Consider the following 25,183-nt stretch of genomic DNA (forward strand, 5'->3'; position numbering starts at 1 on the left):
GCTAGTGATGTCGACCTTGAACAATAGCCTGAAATTCTTCCCAGTGTTTCTCCCCATTTTTCATCTTGCCCTCTTAACTTTATGAAATCTTCCCCACTTGAGAGCTAGGGAATGAAATTGAACCCTCAGGAAAAAAATAGTATCAGGATATAATTTTATTAATTCATTTATCAACATTTATTCATTTTGACTAGGGGATAGTATAAAAGCAAACTTTAAAAAAGTTTCACTAGCTGTTAATTTTTTCATGAGAATAAATATCTTTAAAAAGCTAGCTAAGTCTAAAACGCCTGTTCACTAAGAGCATCCTACATCTAGATTTTTTGAGTTATATTTATCAGAAGTTTTTTCTTTCACTTACACTTTGTGCTTTCATACATTAGAAAGTCTAAGGTACAGTTGTATTGATTCTTCTTGGTTATAACCTATGATTACTGGCAGGTTAGCATGCATATATCCTTGTTATTTTGAATAAACAAGTTGGGGAGATTTTAATGCTTTAATTTTTCAGAAAAGTGAAGAATACTCTCTTCATCTAATGGCCTCGAGGCTAAAAATTGAATTGTACTGAATCACAGGGAAGAAAAACAAAACAGTTGACAAAAGTTCTCATCTAATTAAATTTATAAATTTAAAAAATGAAGTTCATAATGCAGTTTGACAAATACAACAAATCATTTAATTTAGAAAGACTTCAGTTTAGGGTTTTGATTAATTAAAGAGAGAATGCACAAGTTAGAAAGAGGCAGTGAAAGATGTGTACACACTTACATATAAGGGACTCACAGGGGAGATCCCTCCAGATCAAAAGAATTACGTGTATCTGAGATGGTATGAATCTGGCATTCACTTGGCTATAGCTGTCATCAAACCATCCCACATCAGAGCGTTTAATTAGGGGAATAGGGCCTCTCTGAACCTCAGTTTCCTTATCTGTAAACCAAGATTATTTAGATGACCTTTGATGTCCCTTCCAGCTCTAAATTTCTCCTGGATTAACTATTTTTATATCTTTATTCAAATATTTAGAACTTTTAAGGTTCCACTCTAAATTGAAAAGCCAGAGTAGCTCAATAAGTACTTATTGGTTGGCCCATATTATGTGCGTTAATCAACTCAGCTAATGATATGTGGGTTATTTCAGTTATTTTCAGCCAAAGATATTTATCAGATCTACGGTAAAAAGCTGAAAGCTTTTTTTGTGCTGAAAGCTTTATGTAGCAAAAATGAGTAATAGGTAAACTCTGCTTGTACTAATGGGGAATTAGTGTTTGATCTTTTAACAGTGAAGTTTTCAGCATGAGCATTTGAAGAAAGGCTCTGATATTGTACGTTTCAAACCGAACCATGTCTGAACTGAAACTAGTTCTTTCCAGAACCATCTGTTCTTATTCATTTCTTCTTTCCTTACTCTTTGCTTTGGTGTGTAAATATTCTTGTATAGTTCTTCAGGGATCTGCAAACTAGAAAGGCAAAGAAAGCCATACATCTTGTTTACAGCCTTGTCTAATCCTATCTGTAAGGGTAAAGTAAAAAGATAAAAGATTTATTTGGTAGGTTCTAAAATCTGAAGTTTTTTTAAACTTTTGATCAAAAACAGCAGTAAGACTGTGATGATGTTATTTAAGTATAATGAAAAGATAGAGTTTAGGTATAGTCATTTTGAAACTCTTAACTTTAGACCGTAAAAGTTTTTATTTACACCTATTTATTCATTACATGCTTGAAAGATTATTTTAGAAGCTATTTCATAACATTTTACCACCCTTCTTTAAGCAAATTTTATTAGTTTTGATTTTTTCTGTGAATGTAATCAGAATCTCCATAATGCAGAATCTTTTTGAAGATTCCTTTTGGGTCATTAGATATCTGCCCATTTCAAACTGATTGGTGCAAGTTGCCCAAAAACCCTATTCAGTTTTAATGGTCATTTTTTAAAAAATGAGTATGTCTTCTATTATCAGCACAGATTACATTTTATTACCTGTCATTTTTCATCTTGCCCTCTTAACTTTACAAAACCCACCTGCCAAACATAGGTACCAACAAACCCTGAAAACCAAGATTGACTAAGAATTGGGTGGCAAATTAGCACTTTCTATCTAAAAAATTATGATAGTTTTCTTTTTTTGCCAGTCTCATTTTAGTTCTAGCTTTGTGACTCCTGATACTAGTTTTTTCAGGAATAAATCAAAATTAGAAATTATCAGCCGGGCTCTCCCATTTCACTGGGGAAGCTGAGAACCAGAAAAGTTAAGTGATGGGTCCAGGCCTCCCACTGAACCGTAGTAGAGCCAATCCTAGGATCCAAGTGCTGACCTGGGTCCAGTGCTCCCTCCAGCATGCCTGCCCCATTTGAAGGGGCAGTGAAGTACCATTTAGTGTGCTTTTTGTGGTCATTTACTTTTGAGCACATTATCTAAGATGTGCTAGTTAAAACGTAACTGCTCTTTAGAATGATTTGTGACATTTCTCCTTCATTCTTTTAACAATATTAACTTTGTTAGCTAGTTTGGAATTTTATTACTCACCATTTTGGGTAGAAAGATGCTCTCTTTGAGAATCTGGATTCCTCCTCCAAGTAACTAACCTCTTCGTGTCTCAAGAGGAGGTAACAAATCAAATATTAAGAATTGAAATTGATTTAGGCCAACTATGATTTCATTTAAAGCATCAATAGGTTAGTTAATGTTTTCATCCAAAAACTATTTTGTAATTGTGCCCAAGGTTGAGACTGCAGAATACTTGATATATTTATTTGCAGACAATAGAAACTCGTGGAATAGAATAGAACACTTTGCAAATACTAGAATATTAGTGGTTTCTCATTACAGTGCTCCAGATATATTTATTAATATTTGATTGATTCATTCATTTATTAAATGAACATTTATTGAGTACCAGCTACTTTGCTGGATGCTAGAACAAGATAAAGTCCTGCCCTCATGAAGCTTACATCTAGTGGGGTTGTCAAACAATCAACAAGCAAGCAAATAAGATAATTAGGATGTGATAAATAGTGGGATGGAAATAAGCAAGGTGATATATGATAAACAATACATGAGAATGGCCAACTTTATGTGGGGTTGTTAAGAAAGACCTCTCCTAAAAGGGGACTTTTAAGTGGATTCTTGAAGTTAAGAATGAACCAGGCATGCAAAGAGCTAGGGAAAGGGCATTGCAGCCAGAGGAAACAGCAAAGGCAAAAACCTCAAGATGGAAAGGGTCACTGTTTCCTTCCTGTCTGTTAACTGAGATTATAAAAACTTCCCACCTACCACTCATAGGAGTAATGTGGAGATATCAATAAATTTAATACAAAATGACCAACTTTGGGTTGGATATGTATAATAGACAATGAAGGAGAAATGGAGATTTTTTTCTCTACTTTTAAAGAAAAGAAAATTATTTGAGGATACAAGAGAATGACAGGAGAAAACATTGAGAGATCTGGATCTTGCCCTCTGTAATCAAATGCTGCATTTTGTGATGCCAGTTGTCAGTGCAGAAGTTCACAGAAGATAAAGATCTTGGCCTGGGGTTGGGACTTGATCTGGACCTTGGAGAATGAGTGAATTTGGATTGGCCAACAGGAGGCAGAACAGCGTGTTTCAGGATGAGAGAACTATGTAAATAAGTATACTAAGATGACATGATACATGCACACAAAAGATAGTTATGCAAGAAGATGGAAGTGTTAACTGACCTTGTTGTGGTAATCATTTCACAATATCTACATGTATCAAATCATCATGTGTTACACCTTAAACTTACACAATGTTGTATGTCAATTATATCTCAATAGATCTGAGAGGAAAAACATTTTTTAACAAAGATACTACGGTAGACTGAACTTGAATGAGTACTTGAAACCCTGAAGACTCAAGCTTCAGCCAGGATGATCTTTGAAAAAATAGAAGATAATAGATGGTCTGATTCATAGAGGTCACTGAAAAGTCAGTAGATCATTTCTGACATGACATTTCATACAACAGAGGGAATTATTATGGTTTCTTGAATAAGAAAGTTGTATGGTAAAAAGAGAAATCAGATAACATAGATACAGATTAATGGAGACAGGAGGGGAAATCCTGGAGAATGGGAAACCAGGTAAGAGGACCTTCTTTGCTCTCATGCCCTTCATAGTACCTGGTGATGAAAATATGAATGGACTGTGCTTGTATCACAGAAAGGGAATGGGCTGTATATGTGATGTTGCCAAGAACTTTAATGTTGATGCTTAATAACTGAAGAGAGAAATCAGAAGTCAAAATGCGTGCTCTCTTGAGCCCCAGGGACTGGCTGACCAGTAGTGTCAGTGATGGAACTAGGGACATTTGCCTTGGACATTAAATGATTGATTTCACCTTGGATATCTTAAGTTCCAAAAGACAACAGGGTGCCCAGATTTTGATGTGAGCACAGAAGTAGAAGTGCAGAGCTAGAGTCAAGATGGAAAGTTGAATTTGGGAATGCAATGATGCGAACTAAAGGCTTAGCTCTTGAGAATGAATGCTTTTGATGAAGAGTGTGTGTTTGAGGGTGGGGGAGGCATACATGTGCGTGCACATGCACACGCGAACACACACACACACACACACACACACACACACACACACACACGTATTGGGTTGGCCAGAAAGGTCATTTGGATTTTTCCATAACATCTTATGGAAAAATCCGAATGATCTTTTTGGCCAACCCAGTATATTTGTCTATAAAAATACATATTCATGCACACAGAGAACCCAAGTAGAACGTACCAAAACAGCAGCTGGATTAAAGAAAAGAAAGAATTTCAGGCAGTAAATAGGGAAAGTTCTTGGGGAAATACCCTTATCATTTTACCATAAAAACTACCACTAACCTTTTAGAGTGATGACTTTGTGTCCTAAGGTCTTTAAATATAATAGTTCATTCAGTTTCTTTCCACAACCTTTAAAATAGCAAATGCTATTGTTATCCCCAATTTATAGTTGAGGAAGTTTAGGCACAGGTAGATTAAGCAGTTTGCCCAAGATTATACCCAATTTGAAGAAGTAGAGCTGAGATTCCAATATAGGCATTGTGTTTTCAAAGCCTGAGCCCTTAACTCCCATGCCATATGGCTGTAATATTCATGATGGTGTTTTAATTACAAGTCTGACTTCTGTCCTATGTAAGTTTCTTGAAAAGGAGTTAATTAATTAACAGTTTTAAAAGTTGGGTGGAAACTAGAAAGTCAGCAGATGGCTGGGCAGTGATTGGATAATCCCTTACGGCAGAAGAGACCTTGGAATTCTCTAGGGCATGACAGAGACAGGAAAGGAAGAATATACCTTTTGGCTTATTTTCTTTCTCCTCTTCTTCCATTCACCGTTTGCTGTTGAAACAGGAAATTGTCCACTTCAGAAAGAGTTATAATAATAACTTGTGGGGAAAAAATGGTATCTTTATTTTTTAGTTCCTTATATACTACAAATGTCTGTGTCCTCATTTGTATTCCAGGAATGCTAGTTTATCTAAATTGACTGCCAGCCAAATTCTTACATTAAAACTGATTATTTCCTCAACTTTCATTACAAAGTAAGAGTTAGATTCCAAAAGAGTAGGGTTTCAGAAACAGTGTCAATATCGGTATTACTGAATTCTCCTCAGCCCCGAAGCCCAGTGCCTGGATTTCTCTGTGGGGAGGCTTGGGTCTTAAAGAAGGAGTTAAGGACTGAAACCCCTTCCTCTGGACACACAAGGCTTCTTTGACAGTGGCTTTAATGAATGCTTTCCCTTGCTGGGAGAGGACTTTGCTTTCATTCTCCATGCTTTTCAGGGTTTCCCCAACCTTTCTCACATCTCCCTTGTTTGAGGAAGAGGCAGAGGCAATAGTAAGCTCCCAGCCCACCATGCTCAGTCATACAGTATGGCAAGGAGAAGGGACAAGGCTCCTGCTTGCTGCCACAGCTATAATGGGGAAAGCTGTAGCAGTCCTTCCTTCAATGAGTAAATTAACTTAGTGCTTTTCTTTGGACCTAAAACTGTGAAGGGATGTCATCTAATGAATCTTCCTAAAGCACAGTTCTGCTCAAGTGAACTGGCTGCTCAGAAACTTTCAATATTTTTCCATTTTAACAGGATAAAATTCTTAGCCTTACATTTATGAGCCTTCATGATTTGGGCCTATGCTATGTACACCTGACCTTATTTTCCAGTATTCCCCCTTTTTGTGGACAGGGAAGCTGACTTATTCCATTTTCTTCTGCAGGCCCCCGCTTGCCTGTGTCTGTGCTTACCTTCAGGGATGCCCCTCCACTCCCCCCGCCTCAACCTGTCTCTAGCATTATTAAACCCCATTACACACTGCATACAATCCTCATCTAAATGCCATCTCCACCATACAGACTTACTGAACTCACCTAAACTCCTAGGTGATTTTAAGTTATGCAGTCATTTTATCTGTGTTCCAGATACATATATGCATATATTGCCTTCTTTACTAAATTATTGGCAGAAATTTGTATCAAATTTAACTTTGTATCTTCCATATCACCTACACTTAACGTAAGAGGAAGTTAAAACCGCACAGGGCTGAGGATGTATAGATTACTTGTAATAATATGTCTTTTTACAACTTATGCTTTCTCTGTGCCCTAGTAAATAAGTGAAGGCAGAACAGGACCAGAGCTCCTGATTTTCAATCCAAGACTTACTCACCAGCAACAGTGGTTCTCCCCTCTGGCTTGCACGTTGGAATCACTTGACACCACCTGTGGTGCTTTAAAAAATTCTCACCTGGGAGCCCCAAACCATAGAAATTAGAATCGTAGGAGTGCTACCCAGACATCAGTATTATTCAAACCTCCCTACATGATTCTTTGTGCAACCAAGATTGGTAATAAATACTGCACAGCACAATGGCCCCTGGACCATTCTTACATTCCTAGGTAATTCTATTAATTTGAGAAACTTTTATTTTTTCATATCAAAAAAATTTTAAGTAGAAGCATGCTCAATGTGAGATAGTAGAATAGCATATTTTGTTTTTCTTTCAACAGTAGCTCACTTAATTGTTTAACGTTTCAGATATTTCGAAAGAAAGCAGTGGAACTTGGGGTAAAATTGCTACCTGCATTTCATACTCCCTCTGGAATACCTTGGGCATTGCTGAATATAAAAAGGTAAAACTCTTCATTTTCGACAACATGTTTTAAGTTGACATATTCAAGATTGTGGTCTAACAAATAGACACCGGATGGATAATTACTTGAATGATGTTGGTGACTAACACCATTGGGAGTCTTGGTGTCTGTCTTTGTGTTGGAAGTTATTAGTGTTTTTCATTGTTCCGTGGCTTTAGATGGGTTCCCATCGTGGGATCGAATGACCCCAAGAGAGGCATGCACACAAGACATGATTCAAGGTTTTCACTGTTTCATGGGGATGTTGCATACTGTCTCCATAAATTCCGAGAGCATCCCATTATGTTTAAAATTGTCATCAAAACATTTCACTTTCAAAGAAGTCAATTCCTAAGATCACTTCCCTTCAGTTAAGCTGCTGGTCAGAGATATTGCAGAGATACAACATTTAGACTAATCAGGTCTCCCACACAACAAGTTGGTGTAACTGAGACTGGAGCACCTGACGCTGCTCACCCACAGTTGTAAGGAGGGAAGGGACTGCTCCATTGGCCCAGATCAACCCATCCTTCTCATCCCATTTGGGTGGAGAACCCTGGCATGCCAAGTCCATGGCAATGTGGCCCCAAGAAACGCCTGGGCCGAATAGACTTTCTGGTATTCTCCCAGGAAGTAGTTTGAATTTTCATGATAGCTTGAGCATTTTGTTAATAAACAATTTTATCTTAAGCTTCCTTCTTAACTCCTTCTTCTCCATAACTAATTAATTGCCTATATGTCTCTTTGTGATGATGGTGAGGATGACAATGATGACAGTTCTTTTGTCATCATAAAATATGAAAGTTTATTCTAGGTACTTTACCCATATTACCACATTTAATCCTCACAACAACTCAGTAAGGTCAGTACTGCTGTTATCTCTGTTTTACTAATCAGGAACTTGAGTCACAGAGAGACTAAGTCATTTGCCCAAAATCATACCATATGTAAACGGAGGAGCTAGAATATGTGCTTAGATGTTTATACACATATTGATTCATAGGCACAAGTTAAATGGCTTTCTTGTTTTAGAAATGGCAAGAGGATACACAGGGTGACTTGGCAAGATTAGTGCACATTTCTTCCTAATTATTTATTTTAGTGACATTCCTTCCTAAAATTAATCATGAAAAATCATGAAATTAATTGGCTAATAAATCAGTTAAATTCATGCTTTGTTTTCATTTGTATGTTATATATCTATACTTGAAATCACGCTGTACCTGTCTATAATTTTATATATGTATGTGTGTCTCTGTGTGTGTGCGTGCGTGCGTGCGTGTGTGTGTGTGTGTGTGTGTGTTTGGGGCAGAGGCGTGGGTGTTGAGGCAGTGAGCCAGGGAAAGTTCAAACCCCTGGGCCGTGTTAAACTGAGGTAGTTCTCTATTGCACATTGTGATATCTCAGGATCCATCCATTCTTCCCTTTGGACTCCTGCGGCTTTCTCTGTCAGCTTGGAGATCAGTGGCATGTGCTATGCTGTCTTAAGGTGAAAGTGGGCGTATATGCTTGGCTTGGAGGCAGCATGGTGTTGGGAGATCCATGAGGGTTTTTTTTTGGCTTACGTAGATCACCTGTATTGCCTTCCATATCTTCATACTTTGTATTTATAGGTAGTATTCTGACCTAGAAACTTCTCTGTTACTTGAGATAAGATCCAGTTATGAAAACACTGTGCACATTTAACACATTTTTCCTACTTACCCTCTGAGAAGAATGATATGGGCATAGTAGTACACTGAGTTAATTGGTTATCAAGAGACCTGGTTCTAGGTATTTTATAGCTATTCTAGGTTTGTCTTTAGAGCAATCATTTTAACTCTCCAGGCTTATTTGTAAACTGGAAGTTAGGCTACTTAACTAGTTTTTTCTGTACCTTTTCATGTTTATTTCACTTTGAAATTCTGATGAAACACGGCCCTCTCCTCATAAAATGCGTATTCCTGAGTACACATACTTTTACTCAGTTTCCAAAAGCTAACAGTACCATTGGAGTCCACCTAGGACCTAAGGGCCCCCCAGGTTTAAAATACTGGAGTGAATGATCACTCCAGCCTTCTACTCTAAGATGCTGTGGAGATAGTTCTTATTGCTTCCTGGAAGGTAATGGAATTAGATAAAGGCCTCCGAAAACTAATAGAGGTGTGGGCCTACATCTTTGCAAAAGCTCAGTTAGTTATTGTAAGGTGCTGATATCATTTAATTAATTCTAGCCTCTCTTGAAATCATCATAAGAAATTAGATGGTTTTAAAGCATATTTAACATAGTGTTTATTTTTTTACAGCCAAGAGGGTTTTTTCCTTAGTTATACCTATCCTTTGTGTACAGTGGAGATATTTTTCAGTACATAAAGGAGTAGTTCTAAAAACTATTCAGTATTGAATCTGCTGTTATCTTTTTTATCTGTATCTCCTGAAAGTTCATTAACTAGGGCTTTAACTTTTTCTTAAGACCTTATTTTAGGTTTACAGTATTTTACAGTATTTTACAGTATTTTACATTAGAACTTTTAATTTCAAATATTACAGGAAAATTATTTTGGGTCAAAAATAATGTGCCATTTCATTTATGTATTCTCTGATGTTTTCATGTTAAACTAGAGGAAATTAGGTGACCATTTTACAACTGACAGGAACACTTTTAACTTCTACCTGGCAACCTGTATGAATTTTTTATTATATATTTTATCCACTCTCAATTCCACTTACTAAATGGCAGTGGCTTACCCAAAGTTATGCAATAAACCTTGGCAAAATTAATAGTAATATCAACCCACTAAAATTCATCCTATCCCTTTGCCCAATCAAGTACTCTCATGGAATCCTTTCTTCTTCCAGCTGTGAAACTAATTTATCATCTTGAAGAATTTTCTCTAGGGGACAAAAGCAGTGTTTCATATTTAACTGCAATAATTAGATTTCAGGATGTGCTGTTGATGTCAACCTGTACATATATGCTGTTTTCTCTGAATCTCTGTATTTTCACAGTATGGGCCAGGGGACAAGGGACAGCTGGCATGGAGCTTATTTTCTAGTTTTCTGAAGCCTGTCACCGGTAGAAGTTTCAAAGGAGATGGGGAAAAATATGTCTGGCAAAATTATATTTTAATTAACTTCTCAGAATAAGGGAGTATCTGTAGATAGGAAGGATGCCCAAGAGAAAAAGGAAGGATGCCCAAGAGAAAAAAGTGCTCAAGGATGCTTTTTAGAATAGCTCCGTATTCACTGTTGACTGGCTTTGAAACTCTTGGCAATAATTATGATGGGGGAGGCAAATATGCCTGTAATATAATTCTGCTCTTGCACCTCAATTTTGAAAATAGTTATGGAGGCTACTCTTTGCCAACACCTATATGTTAACAAAAATGTGAACTTACTGGTATTATCGGTTCACATTCCTCTAGTATTCAGGTTTTTGCCCAAAGATAATTGGTTTCTTTACCTTTTCTTTGTTAAAAAAAAAAAAAAAAAAAAAAAAAAGCATTTATTTTAGTCCCTGCTGTGATGAAGTTTCTATGCTAGGTCCAGGTAAGATTTTCTGCTTCTTTTGACTTTATTTAAAAAGATAACAGACACGGTCTTTCTCTCAGGGTATTCATATTTACAGCCTGGTTAGTAAAGCAGAATATATATTTTGTATGTTATACACTCACTCATGTAATTGACAAATGTAAGGTAGTCTGTGCCAAGGAGAGATAATGAGTACTCACCAGGTTGATTTAAAGCAAGCAGTATTTTGAATTGGGGAGGTTTATGTATTTGGAGCCAAAACACCAATAAGCCAAATTAGATTTCAGTATTTGTGCAAACTGAGAATAGCAGAGAACCTAAATAATTTACTCATATCCTGCATTAGAAAGTCTGTCCCAAAATCTGTTCAGAAAAAAATGTTATAACTATCTCTTCTGCTCCATCTATAATAAATTCTCAATTCAAGAGATGCTATATTAAGCTGTAAGTTAATTGAAATTATGAGTTGATAACAAGTGGTAATTTGACTGAACAAACACCTGGATGTTGTACACAGTACCTGATTAGAGCAACATGCTTGCTTCACCAATATGAGAGTAAAATGAAGATGCGTAAGTTACGTAATACCTCTGCTAAAAGGAAAGCATTGCCTAGATTTAACAGATTAGATTTTGGTAGAACTCAGTTTCTCTAATGTGAAAATGTTAAAATTTGATGTCTGATCTTGTTAGTACTATTAGCAAGAGACCCTATGCATTTTTTTTCTCCAACCTAAAGAAGAAAAATCACTTTTGTGGTTTGTAAAATCAAACATTTCACCACTTCCATAATTCTAGGTATAATTTAAGCCTAAGTAGAATATATATACTAATTTGGGGTTTTCTAAAGTGTGTTCTTAATTTAAAATAATACGGTTAATATTCCCATTACTCATTTACATCACAGGGCATATAGTCTGGGCATTCCTAGTAATTGCTCTGTCTTTACTATGAGTTAGTTTTAGCTTATACTGCTTTATCACTTGTTTCTCTTCGTGTATTTCTCTGAACTGACACCTACCTGGTGGTTATATTAGGTTAGTGGATCTGTCCACAGCACGTGATTTTATTGCACACATCAAGGAACATGCTGGGAAGTGACTGATCTCTATTCTAGCTCTCATTAGTAAGCAAGGAGATGAACGAACCACAACTCCCTTACCTGTTTTTATTTCCTGCTTTGTAAAGCTTTATTTACCGACTACTCTAATTATCCAACGCAAATGCATACTATGTCATTAGTTACATTGCAGTGTGTATTATTATAATTAAATTGCAGATTGCTTTACTTTATCTGAAATGGGGTCTTAATGTTTTCTAATAGTGAGAGATTATCCTGTATGAAGCATGTAGTATGTATATTGTAACAAACCCCCTTTTTGTGTTTTGCAATACTTTGGTGGTGTAAAATGCTTGAATATTAAATTATAGTTGATGAGTTTTAATAGACACAAAGTATGAAAGACAGTCTAATTAGGTTAAAAATTTTTTTAAGTATTTTCCATATATCTCCCTGCATATTTACTTGACAGTTGAAATATAAACTTCTACATTTTTAAATTTGCTAACCGTCTTTTAAAGTACCTGGTTTCAGATTTGAAAGAGGTGTATTATGTTTTAAAATGAAGCAGAATACAGTTCTATACTTTAACATCATAAGAATAATATAAAATTTATCAAGAAACAAATCTTCTGATATGAGAAGATCAAAGTTATTTAATGATTTGCTAATATTCTAAGAAGTAAAATAGTACTTAGTTATCCTAAAAATGTTCTGTAGCAGTTATATAGCCCAAATATAAAATCAGAGCTGCATCTTACAATTTATCTTTAATTTATATGTTTTATGGATCTGTTAAGAATTCAAAGATAAGTTCTACCAACTCTAGGGCTTCCCTGGTGGCGCAGTGGTTGAGAGTCCGCCTGCAGATGCAGGGGACACGGGTTCATGCCCCGGTCCGGGAAGATCCCACATGCCGCAGAGTCGCAGGGCCCGTGAGCCATGGCCACTGAGCCTGCGCGTCCGGAGCCTGTGCTCCGCAACGGGAGAGGCCACAACAGTGAGAGGCCCGCATACCACAAAAAAAAAAAGTTCTACCAACTCTAGAAAAGTAAAAAAGAAGTTACAGTCTTTCCAAGTATTTTAAGCGAAACTGCTTTATGTGTTTATTTTTTCTGATTGGATACTTTATTATATTGGGTTTCCCTCTTTTATCTATTTTAATTCATTTGTCTATTTATACTCTTCTGGAAATAAAAATAACCATACTTTGAGGTTTTAAAACTGACATGCACAAAATTACTAATATCAGACATCAAAATATTATTACCACAGCTAAAGCTGCTACTTATTAACATTGTCAATATAACTCTTGACCTTGGATAATTCACTTAATTAAGTTTGTCTTCTCATAAGCAAAACTAAAATAACAACGATTGTATCTATCCTGATGCCGTCATGAGGCATTTTTGTGGAAATGTAATGAATTAATGTGTAAAAGAAGATTAATCATTGCAAAGTGCTATGAAATAAATGTAAATTGGAATTATTATTAATTTATGGTTTTGTGCTCAGTATTCATTATGAAATTGTGTGTGTGTATAAAACAGTAAAATAGGACATAGCTAAAACTGACTTGGTTTTGATGCCTTTTTATGGTAATCTTCTGTTTTTAAGCCACTCAGTGCTTCTAATCCATTCTCAAACTCAAGTCCCATTTTCCTCTGTCAGGAAGGAAGATGGTATTAGTAGAACGAGCTAGAAGTGTAGAGAGAATGTATCCCCATAGTCCATATAGGATCGTGGTAGCTTCATGCTCCAACATATATTATTTTTAAAATTATTTTGGAATAAGCCTATAAGATCAAAACTCAGATTCCTCTCTCAAATTATATTTATTGGTGACTTATCTCTTCTAGAAATAAGAACTGTTCAACCCATGAGGTTTAAGGAGAGTATGAGGCAATAAAATGTAATGTTATCTTCCCAAGTCCCGCATGCCAGCTAGTGCTTAATTAATATGACACAAACATAGTCTATGAAAACGTATATATATATTCGTGCTAGAAACATCCACGTAGCCCTGTTTTCTAGTTCTTAGGCTGTCCTACTTCTATTAAGAGTCTGACTGCTGTGGTTATTTTCTATCAGTGATTCTTAGCCTCCCGGTGCTTTAGAATAACTGGTGCATTTTTTAAATATCATTACTGCCTCTTTACCCTGCACTCAGTTTCATCTGGCTTGGAGTAAGGTCCTGGTATTTTTTTAAACCTGTTCGGCCATTCCAGTATTCGTTCTAGGGTTGAGAATCACTGCTATGAATCTAGTATTTTTATCCTAAGCATAGCTGCATTTCTCTTCTCAGTTACCTTTGAAAACTTTTCCCTCCCCATTGATTGTCAGTTTAATTATTGAAATATAGAAATATATTAGGCAATTGGTTTGAAAATACCCAGCTTTAATAGAACAGTGGTTCCCAAACTTTTAGAGTATGTAAGAATTGCCTAGAGGGCTTGTTAAAACACTTATTGCTGAGCCCCTCCCACAGAGTTTCTGATTGGGCAGATTTTTGGTCAGCCTTGATAATTTGCATTTCTTACCAGATTCCAGGTGATGCAGAGGCGGATTGATGCTTCCGTTCAGGGGTCACACTTTGAGAACCATTGTAATAGAAGAAATGACTGAGCCATCCAAGCTGTTTAGATTCTTAAATCTCAGAGCTGCTCAGAGAGGCAGCCAACTACAAACATCCATGGGGTGGAGGTGGGGGGGTTAGGGGGTCTGTTTCTGTGATTAATTTATTTTTGTTAATAATTACCCAACATTTTCACTTATCCCTAAGCAGTTTGTTGCTTCTAGAAAACAGCTAATTCCAGACCTTAATTACCCAAAAAGAGTTTACATCTCCTTTTTTCCCTTGCAATATATAGTTTTTAATCCAGTAAGACTAGAAAGCAAAGTTTGGGTCATTTTATTATAGAAGGAGAAAAAAAGCGTTTTTAATTAAGGACTTCGGGGTGACTGTTAAAAAGAAGAGCTATTTCCATAAAGCCATTCTTGTTGCTTCAAGCAAAGCGACTTTATTAACAGCAGCTGGTGACCTGTTTTGTATCTGAGGACATTCCACAGCCCATGAAAAGAGGCTAAGGTTATCCTTCCACCAGAGGAAGAGAGAACCTAAGCTTCTTCCAAATCATTTAATCCTCTCACCAAGCTACCGATCACTGCGTCCATGCCAGGCACTTAGTAGCTTGACCAAACTAAAGGCATTTATTTATTGCAAGTGGACAATAAGGATGGCAACAGTTAATTTAAATGTACTTTGTGTATAGCCTCCTTTATTAAGACTTAAGGGACAAGTAATTCTGAGCAAAGGATGCTTTGCTGTTTCTTAGTCATGCGTTGTGAGGCAGAAGGAATTTGAAGAGCCTAAGGGCAGATGAACTGTTCCCTTTCTTCCCACTCCTCTGGTCATAATTGAACTTAATACCCAGGTAAATGGGGTTTTCAGTGTCCTTTGTTCTCTGGAGGAAGAAGCAGATCTAATCTGTTTCTGAACTCAGGCTCTAAGAGTCCTCATAACTTCTCCACACCACCCACTCTCTTTCTCCATGAATCTCCATCTGCCACAGACCTCTTCTGCTGTGCTTCTGGTAGGGGAGTGGCAGAAAAGTGATGTGTGAATAGAGTAAACTGGTTATTTTACTCAACCATGGATTAATTATTGAAAAATATTTTTTGTATATTTTCGTAAGGTCCTGCCTTTATGGCTCAATTACAGCAAATGAGTAATTAAAGTGCAGTAACTATCAAAGGTGATGTGTAGGCAATTGAGAGACAAACTATCCCAAGAGGATTGCTTAAAGCCATTAAAAAACGACTTGTGGTGTGTGGGAAGTCTCTTAAGAGGCCTTCCTCACTCTTCAACTTTTGGCAGATAGATTCTTAGTACAAAATCCATGGGATTGGATTGTTAAATATGACCATGACTTTCCCCATAGCATCCCCACTGTTTAAGTGGTTAACTCACCAGGAAAATTTTGTTTAAGGACGCATAGTTATTTGAATGCAACAAACTCAAAGTGCCTTTCATCCCAAGATTTTCAAATGCACAGAACTAATGTTTTACAGATTCAGCTTTGTTCACTGTGTTCACACAGTTGGGGGCAAATCAGCCTTGGCAATTTGAAATGTATTCTGTGTGAAGAACTTAGATTAGGAACAAGTCAAAACACATAATTCATACAGTGCCTTTACAGGTCAGCAGTGGAATAATCTTTTCAAGGAGTTACAATCCCAGGTTTTTAATGAAGCAGCAATCAGTTTTCCTGTGATGAATCTCAAGACCAGGCTCACGTTGTTAGTGTGGGGCAGACCTTTCAAATATCTAATAAAGTTTAATCTAAAAGTTATGAAATTGTTTGAATAGGTGTTTGAAAATCAGCCTAGGTCTCAAGACACTTTCTCAGCCTTTATAATTGTTAATCATTGTAAATATTCAACTAACTACTTTGAATCTTTGAGTCGGAATTGGAAGGTCAATATAAAATATTTATGCTGCAGCCAATAATTTTTAAAGACCTCACAGTCTCCCTGGGTACGTGAACCACTCATGTTTCCTGCTTATGTAGTAATAGCTGTAGTTGAACTGTTCTGAAAACTGGGATGAACAATTATTGATTGCAGTCTCTCTTATTAACTGGAAAAAGAAAAGTGATGGAGCAGTAGTAAGAATTAATTGTAATTTACTAATCTGGAAATTAATGTGCAGCTGGGCATGAGTAGAGGCAGTGCAATCTGGTGATTTAGCAATCATGACAAATTGTCTTCATCTGTAAGGTGTAGAGTTGCTAGCTTTCCATTATTTGATTTTTAGTAACAGACCCAGTTTTAGGAAGACTTTATATGAATGCCCATGTTGCCGTTTTATCCTGGAGTCTGGCATTATTAATTAACTCTCATTCTCCCTCTTTGGCAAGTCATGCTATAGTTTCTATGGAACATTTGTACAAAACAGTGATTACTGGTAATGACCTGCATATGTTGAATAATCTTAAGATGCTACTGAGAGTTTAATGTACCTTGTAAATTGAGAGGCTTCCAATTAAGTCGAGTTCTTAAGATAATCACTTTCAAAACTAATCAAGTAATAGGACATTAGTAAAGCTGTTATTGACTTAATTGTGACAAATTAATAAACAGACCCAGTGCAATTACTATAATGGCTTTATCAGTGAGCAGTTTTCCAAAATTTAAGCATAAGTCTGTTCTACTCCCTGGAAGTACAATAAAAGTTGCATACGCTGTTTTAAGGTGCATATCATTCCTAATGGCTATGTGTGTGTACATTATACAAAGAGCTTGGATTTTTTGTGTTTCTTTCTTTTAAAATATGATTACATTTATTTCAAAGGCCAGTAAATCTACCTGCCAAACCCTCTTAAAGCATATGATTTTCTAAATGATCGTCTATATGGGCTGGACAAAACTATTACACATTCTTGTGTTCTCTTATCTCTGCTTTCCTATGCCTTGTGCCCTTGGGTTGGTGCCCTCTCTCCTCAGGGAGCTACGGAATGTCCTGTCCCACTCTCTCTGTTCCAAACTGCTGTCAGCATAGTGATTTTTTATACCTGGTTGGCATTCTGCAAATGGACTTTGGAAAATAAATGAGTTCTGAATTACAGATTTGCCATAAGTTTTTAAATATCTGACAGTGCCAATTCCTATAACTTTGCTGATTGTAAGTATGTAAGAAAATGGCAGCAGAAAGAACAGGAATATAAGTCCTGCTTCCACTACCTTAAGAATAGTGTGACAAATACATATTTATTTCTCAAAATACATCAAACCATGTGTTTAAGATGCTGTGTTTTATTGAATATAACAATATTAAAAAATAATGTGATCACATCTCTTCTTTCTCTCAGCCTTGGTTTCCTCATTTGTTAAAGTGAGATTAATAAATAGTATCAGTTTTACAAGGATAAAGTTTATGACAGGTGTTTAGAAATTCAAGAAGTTGGGGGTCTTTTAGATGCAAAAGAGCAGATCACTATGGAATTTCAGGAACCCGACATCATTGTGGTAGCCATCCATATCACCTCTGTTTAAGTTAGGAGGGAAGAATGGCTTTTCAAGTAAAGAATTGTGTGTGTGTTTATGTGTGTGTGTGTATAATATGTATACACACATCTGTAATTCTAACAAGCCTCCTATGTGTTCAGTTTATAACTCATAGTCTTCCTCAAACAAAGGAAACATTATAGAGGCCTCATAGTAATTGTCATCATCTGGAACAACAAAGGGAAGTACACAGTGGAACTGCCCAGCTGAAGAAGGGTTATTTTTAAATTATTGGGATACCATAAAATAAGGACTAAAGTTGTGGCAATTTCATTCATTATGAGGTATAAAAATTATGGTTCCTGAACTTAACAGGAAGAATTAATGTTAACACTTTATAAATGCATCACTTTTAGCCATTTATTTACATGCAATTACCATAGCTAGTTGCATGATAGAATTTGTACTGCACAATTATATCAGGACAAGTCCATGGTTTTTAAGCGTTTTTGCTGTCTTATCAGTAAATTATTTTTGAGCACTTACCCCAGAACATGTATTTTTATAAATTATATATATATGTACCACTGTATTAATATGTCATGATCATTTTAAAACACTCAAAAAATTGTAAAAGGATAAGATATAGATGAGGAAATAAAATTTTATTAAGAGTAAATGAATGATATTTTTAGTGTGAGCTGTATTTTTTTTTAATTTCATTTTAATGCTTGTGATACAGTAAGTGATTCCAAGGTCTTGTTCTGTGTTTATTTCAAAACTTGGTTTGAATTTTGTCCAGGTGGAAAAGATAAAAAGTTGTGTTGATGAGAGAAGTGTGGTATTAGCTGATCTTCTTAAAACATGATGCTTGCTTTAAATCCTGTTCTTTAATTATGCAAAGAATATTCTTGTAACTCTGCTAGAAAATTTCAGTCTTTCCTGATATCATCATTTCTTCTTACAAACTAATAGAAAATAAGAAAAGCCTCTGGAACTCTTCCTTTGGAAGATTTTAAAACAGGATAGGAAATTCCATTCTCAAGTTTGATACAAATATGAATTTTAAAGGTGAACCACATTCATGCATATTTTCATAAACATCCAATTTCAAAATGATCTTTTCTTAGAGTTTCTTTCGAACTCAGATTTCTTTTTTAAATTCTTCTTAAATTGTTACTTTTATCTTCAAATGATGGGTTAAGCATGCTTTCTTTCTATTTCTTCTGTTTTTCTTTCTTTCTTTTTAATTATCTGGTAGGTAGCATCCTACCCACTTGTACCAGAATACATCAGCAAATAGAGACACATTTCTTTTGTGAAATGTCAACTCTTAATTAAATACTTTGCCTCAGGACAATCAGAAAAATCTCTGTTCAGTGCAGAATATTTGTGTAGTCACTCTCCATCCCTTTACAAAGTGTTATAATATTGTAATTTTTCTACTGTGTAGAGGTCTTGGATTTTTAAGTTAACTACATCAATGACATTCTGTCCTCATAAACCCCAATACATCCAAAGTCGCTGAAAGCTGTAGAACAAGTGAGGGTTCCACTGCCGACCTCTCCTCACTGTGTAGTCTCTACAGGAACCTCTGGGTGTCTTATACGAAACCTTTTACATAAGCACCAAGGGAGGGAGCAGTGTATATCTGAATATTTAACTTAATAAAGCTTTTTTCTTTTAGATAAAAAAGTTTAGAAATAGCAGCTCTGATAGTTTCTTCCTGCACTCTAATTAAGAGTCTTGCATTCTGTCTCAAAGGCTACTGCCATAAACAATAAGTATCTAAATGTCATTTGCCTTTATCAAGCCTGGACCAATGTCTTATCATTTGGCAGGTTATAATGGGCATATTGTCTTATTATATTTAGTGGACTTTGATCCTGTTTAGATTACTCCTGAGAATATTTTTTAAATTGGTTTCGAGGGAAGTTCTAAATTACTTTTAACTAGATATAAATATTATAAGACTACATAATCTTGTGGTATTAATTTTCTCCACTTTAAAGTGGGCCAACCATGGAAGTTTGCCTTAAAAAGTTGTTAATTAGATCAAGAGCTTTTCTTAGGTGAGTTACTGGTTTTAAGATGAAATAGGTCAGAAAGTGCTTAAAGGCATTAATCTTTAATACTGATTGGGTATGCAGTAAAGTGGCTGAGGGTGTTAGTCTATACTGGAAGAGTGGTATTTTAAAATGAACACCATATTTAGTGCTAGTATCCTAAATTTTTGCTAGATTCAAAGGGCTTCAAATTACAGAATTCGCTAATTTATGTTTCTGAGGCTTATGACCAAGAGATGGTGATTTCATACTTATATTTAAAAAGAAGTTTCAAAAACCGGAATTTATGGATTTATAAGAATAATAAACTTGCTTTTCCAGTTTTCGAAAGACAGTAAAGCCTAGGGTCTCTTTTCCAACTAAAGGTGCTACAAAATACATTTATTATTTTGTTGATCCTAAAGGAAAAGATATAAAGGGGACGAGATGGGAAGCAAGAGGAAGTATGAGTGCACAAGCTACAAGCAGCCAGACAAGCTAATATTAATGCTTTATGCTTCTGCAATTCTCTGTAGTCCACAAAGGAGTTCCAAATATATGTATATTTCACATTTTTCATTAATTTGATTTAATCTAGTCTGGCACAGACATAAATGTCCAATTCTGTAATTCAGATTTCCTTTTGAAATAGTTTGGAACAGTTGCAATGAAAAGAAATAATTTTATGCTTTAAAATTTTTCGGATCCCTGGCAGAAAAACAGGGAAAAGAAAACTGTCCTAATATTTTATTGCCATTATATGCTATCACCATGTTTGTCTCTTTGTACTATATCGATCATTCAGCACTTCCAGGTTATTAAAAGTGTTTAAATGAGCATGGTTGAATTCCACATGCCTCCCAGAATGAAATTTCACCAGTACCCTTCGGTTAGAACTATACCTTTTGTTAAACCCACTTTCGCTATTTAAAGATAAAAATAAATGTAAACAAATAGACTCTCCTTTCTAAAGAGTTAAAAATGGAAAATTATGTGCATAGCATCTTTCTTATCTGGGTGAAAGAGCTAGGATTATGTAACTCTTCCTTCTATTCTCTCTTTTAGAATAAAGAAACTGAATTCCTTTTTCTTCTTTTTTGGCGAAGAAAAAAAAGATTTATTTTGCAAGTAGGATCAAATGAAAAACAGATACAAATTTTTTGATAAAAATTACAGATTATATTTTAAGCCTTTCATGTAGAACCTGAATTCTTTTAAACCTTTTTTGTTAGAAACAATTTTTCTTCTTTCCTACCATCTTAGTTACTCTTCTACTTCTGTATTTTCTCCTTATCTTTGTGATAATGTCAAAGTGATCAAAATTTGACACTGTATTCATTAAGAGTCTTAGTGGTATAGGAAAGAGTGAAAGCGTTTTTCTGTGGTTCAGTCTCCCCCTGCTTCCTTTAGTACTGTGGCCAGGCCCTCAGTGCAGTGAGAGAGGCCTTTGTATCCTCTCTTGTCTTGTCTTGACTCTTCAAGGCATCAATCCTTCTCTCTTCATCTTTCACACAACCTACTTATCCACACCTCATCCTCCCCACTCTGCAGAGATGTTAAGATATTCTCCTATGAGCCTTCTCTAGATAGAAACATCTGGGTATTCTGTTAAGTCCTACGTTTGTGGCGGTAACCACCCTTTAATCCAAATCTCTAACCCAGTCCTCACTACAGAATGTACTCCCTATATCCTGCTGAGTGCCAGATAGCTCCTAAACTGAACCTGTCAAAAGTCATCTGTATGATTTTAATCCCCAAACCAGTGTCCCTTTCAGACTGACCTTTTGTTACACCAGTAACCTCAGTTCATCCCGAGGACATTTTGAAATACTTTTCCTGATACCTAGTCTGTCATCAGATACTATGTACTTCATTCCCATAAAATTTCTGACTCCTCTCACAGCCAGGCTTCTTTCCCATTCTCATTTCATCCCCGGGTTCTAGCCCCTGTCAGTTCAGTTCTTGTCTGGAGCAGTAGCTTTGGAAATAGTCTCCTGGCCGCCAATTTCTCTACCCTCCAATTTGACTACATGCATGTATTATAGCTAGAGTAATGTTCTCAAAACATTATCCTTCTGCTCTCCACACTTTCTCCCCTTAGTCAAGAATCTTTAACAGCTTCCCAAGAGCTATAGGGCTTTTCTTCAAATAGGCATTGTGCTCTCAAACCCCCATGTTCATGCATATTCATTCAGCCCCTTTGCTGGAAGGGCCCTCTTACCCCCAACAAAACTCTGCCATTTAAAAAAAAACTTCATTGAAGTATAGTTGGTTAATAACGTTGTGTTAATTTCTGCTGTACAGTGAAGTGAATCATTTATACACACACATATATATATTCTTTTTCATATTCTTTTCCATTATGGTTTATCGGAGGATACTGAATATAGTTCCCTGTGCTATATAGTAGGACCTTGTTGTTTATCCATTCTATATATACTAGTTTGCATCTGCTAATCCCAAATTCCCAATTCATCCCTCCCCCACCTCCCCTCCCCCTTGGCAGCAACACATCAGTTCTCTATGTCTGTGAGTCTGTTTCTATTTCATAGATGTGTTCATTTGTGTCATCTTTTAGATTCCACGTATAAGTGCTATCATATGGTATTTGTCTTTCTCTTTCTGACTTACTTCACTTAGTATGATAATCTCTTACTTCACTTAATATGATAGTCCATCCACATTGCTGCAAATGGCATTATTTCATTCTTTTTTATGGCTGAGTAATATTCCATTGTATATATGTACTGCATCTTCTTTATCCATTCATCTGTTGATGGACATTTAGGTTGTTTCCAAGTCTTGGCTATTGTAAATAGTGCTGCGTACCGCGATGAAGAGTGGCCCCCGTACCGCGATGAAGAGTGGCCCCCGCTTGCCACAACTAGAGAAAGCCCTCGCACAGAAATGAAGACCCAACACAGCAAAAAAAATTAATTAATTAATTAAAAAACTCCTACCCCCAACATCTTCTTAAAAAAAACCATATCAAATCTCAGGGAGGTCAGAGACAGCTCTCCTGAAGAAGTGATTTTCAAGGTGAGATCAAGGGGATGTGTAGATGAGATCTAGGTGAAGGGGAAAGAGTGGACTATCCGGGCAGTGGGGCCCATGAAGGAGAATTTCTGTGTCAGAGAGGAGCAGGGTAAGGCTGAGACGCAGAACAAAGGCAAGGCTGCCGGGGGCCCGGAGCAGCATCTGGAGAGGAGCGAGAACAGACTCCTGTTAGGAGTGCCATAGCTCTCTTGATGTCAGTGGGAAGTCATTGAAGATTTTAAGCAGCGTGAGCAACATGATCGGGCTTCAGTTTAGCTGAGTTAGGTTTACTGCTCATCCCTGTCTCGAAAGCCAAAAAGCATACAACCAAATCATGCCCACTCTCAGGAGCTGATGATTTTAGATCTCTGTATTTTACTTCTTTCATATTTAACTTTTCCCCAGAACACAAGCCTATGAAGTCCTGCATGTGGAAGTTCACAGTCAATTAGGTCCTCAAAATGCTGGGTCCAGTTTTAAATTTGGTCTTCTGTCACTGGTTTAGCCATCAAGCAGCAACCTCTAAGATTTCCATTCAGTTGAAATGATCTCTGAAATCAGATTGTTTGACAAGGGACTGCTACCAAAAAATGACCTAACTTAAGAGAAAAAGCCTGTGATTTATACCAGTAGCAAGTTTGTATTTTTCAGTTCTGTTTACTTGTTTTGGTTAGTCAAAAAGGAAGACTGAAAAAAGGAACCTGATCCTTTAATTTGGAGAAGAGAACACCATGTAAAATGGATTCAGGTTCAAAATTGCTACAGCTTGAGATGAGTCCCACCACGAAAATCCTGAACTCAGAAAGTACAGGTATACAGCATATCTTTATCAGTTTATTTTATATATGTTTAAAATAGATAGAGAAGAGGGCATTACATTAGTTGAGAATGTGACAGAGGAAGTAGCACTGCAGAAAAACAAGAGAAAGGTTCATGAAAGACGTAGCATTCTACTCTTGTATTGGTAAAGCACTTATCCTCATAGGACTAAGTGTGTGCTGTTGATTGTCGATCAAAAATGCTTGCAGGGCTTCCCTGGTGGCGCAATGGTTGGGGGTCCGCCTGCCAATGTGGGGGGCGCGGGTTCGTGCTCCGGTCCGGGAGGATCCTAAGTGCCGCGGAGCTGGGCCTCTGGGCCATGGCCGCTGGGCCTGCGCGTCCGGAGCCTGTGCTCCGCGGCGGGAGGCGCCGCAGCGGTGAAAGGCCCGCGTATCGCAAAAAAAAAAAAAAAAAAAAAATGCCTGCAACTCAACTGCATTTGTGAAATATATATTTTTTAAACCAGCATAGCAGAATTTATAGATAAGTTGTATTTCCCAAGTGGTGTTTCATAGAATATCATGTCCGTGAGATATTAATAGGTGATCTATGGAAAGAAAATAGCCCTGTAGGTAAATGGGAACACTGGGTTACAAAGGTTTCCTCACTGTAGGCTTCTCAGAACAATTAACTGGCCAATGTCGAAGTGCAGAGTGCATTGCTAATCTCTGGAATAGAGCTTTTTCACAACATTGTTTTCCAGACTTCTTTCACGTGGAACCTCTTTTAGCCAGAACAACTATTGCCATTTCTGATCTACATTTCTTGTCTCCAGAATACACTTTCATAACTTACTGGTTCAGATGAATGCTGTTACATGTCCTCCAAAGAAGTCATCTTAGTAAATGTATCATTATTCTAGTAATAAACTTATTGCGAGGAATATATCTGAAAATGAATTGAGATGTCATGTATTATTCATTTATGTTAGTTGCTAATGAGAATACCATGTGTTTAGAAATATGAAATCTTAATCTCAAAAAGTACCCACTGTAGAAAATTAGCATTATTGCTTATTTTTATGATTCTTTTTAATTGCAAAAGAGCAGACTTACATGTTTTCCCTCAGTGAGAGGTTTGAAATCTGAAGGTTAAGTAGCAGGAGTAGTGGTAGAGTTATACATAGTTACTATGTGATGGTTTGTTATGGGCCAGTATGAGGGCCCACACTTTTTATTTCTATATTTTGTAATTTTTAAAAGGTATAAGATTGACACAAACTTTAACTATTCATTTTCATCTATGGACAAGCAAAGCATCTGTATTTCTATCTAGAAAAAATTTAGTATTGCCTCCATGTTTGTTTTTTAAAGTTTTTTAGATTCATTCTCAATTTCCAATAATCCTGTTACTAAGACATTAGTTTAGCAATTAGTTTCCTAAGAGTCTGAGCTTCCCAAAAAAGTCTGACTTATTTTACTTTGTAAGACAAAGTTAAGGTGTACAGTTACAGAACTCTTATTTTTCTGAATTACAGGTACCTTTTGTGTGCTAACAATTTATTCCATGATGCATTTTTGAATGGCCAGTCAAGATGGTTGAGTTTCTCAGCAAAAA

At 36.4% G+C, this 25,183-nt stretch overlaps 1 protein-coding gene across 6 annotated transcripts in view; it reads left to right on the top strand.

Annotated features, from left to right (window-relative positions):
- Positions 1-25,183, top strand: part of MAN1A1 (mannosidase alpha class 1A member 1) — a 178,576-nt gene that overhangs the window by 87,135 nt on the left and 66,258 nt on the right. For all 6 annotated transcript variants that reach the window (XR_007470618.1, XM_049695519.1, XM_004263874.4 and 3 more), the window contains one exon: positions 7,057-7,151. Coding sequence is in view for 5 of the 6 variants with exons in the window: in XM_049695519.1 (XP_049551476.1) it covers positions 7,057-7,151 (95 nt within the window). In the remaining variant the exon portion in view is untranslated. The remainder of the gene's footprint in view (positions 1-7,056; positions 7,152-25,183) is intronic.

Source organism: Orcinus orca, chromosome 12 (assembly GCF_937001465.1).
Source record: "Orcinus orca chromosome 12, mOrcOrc1.1, whole genome shotgun sequence".
Classification (NCBI taxonomy): Eukaryota; Metazoa; Chordata; class Mammalia; order Artiodactyla; family Delphinidae; genus Orcinus; species Orcinus orca.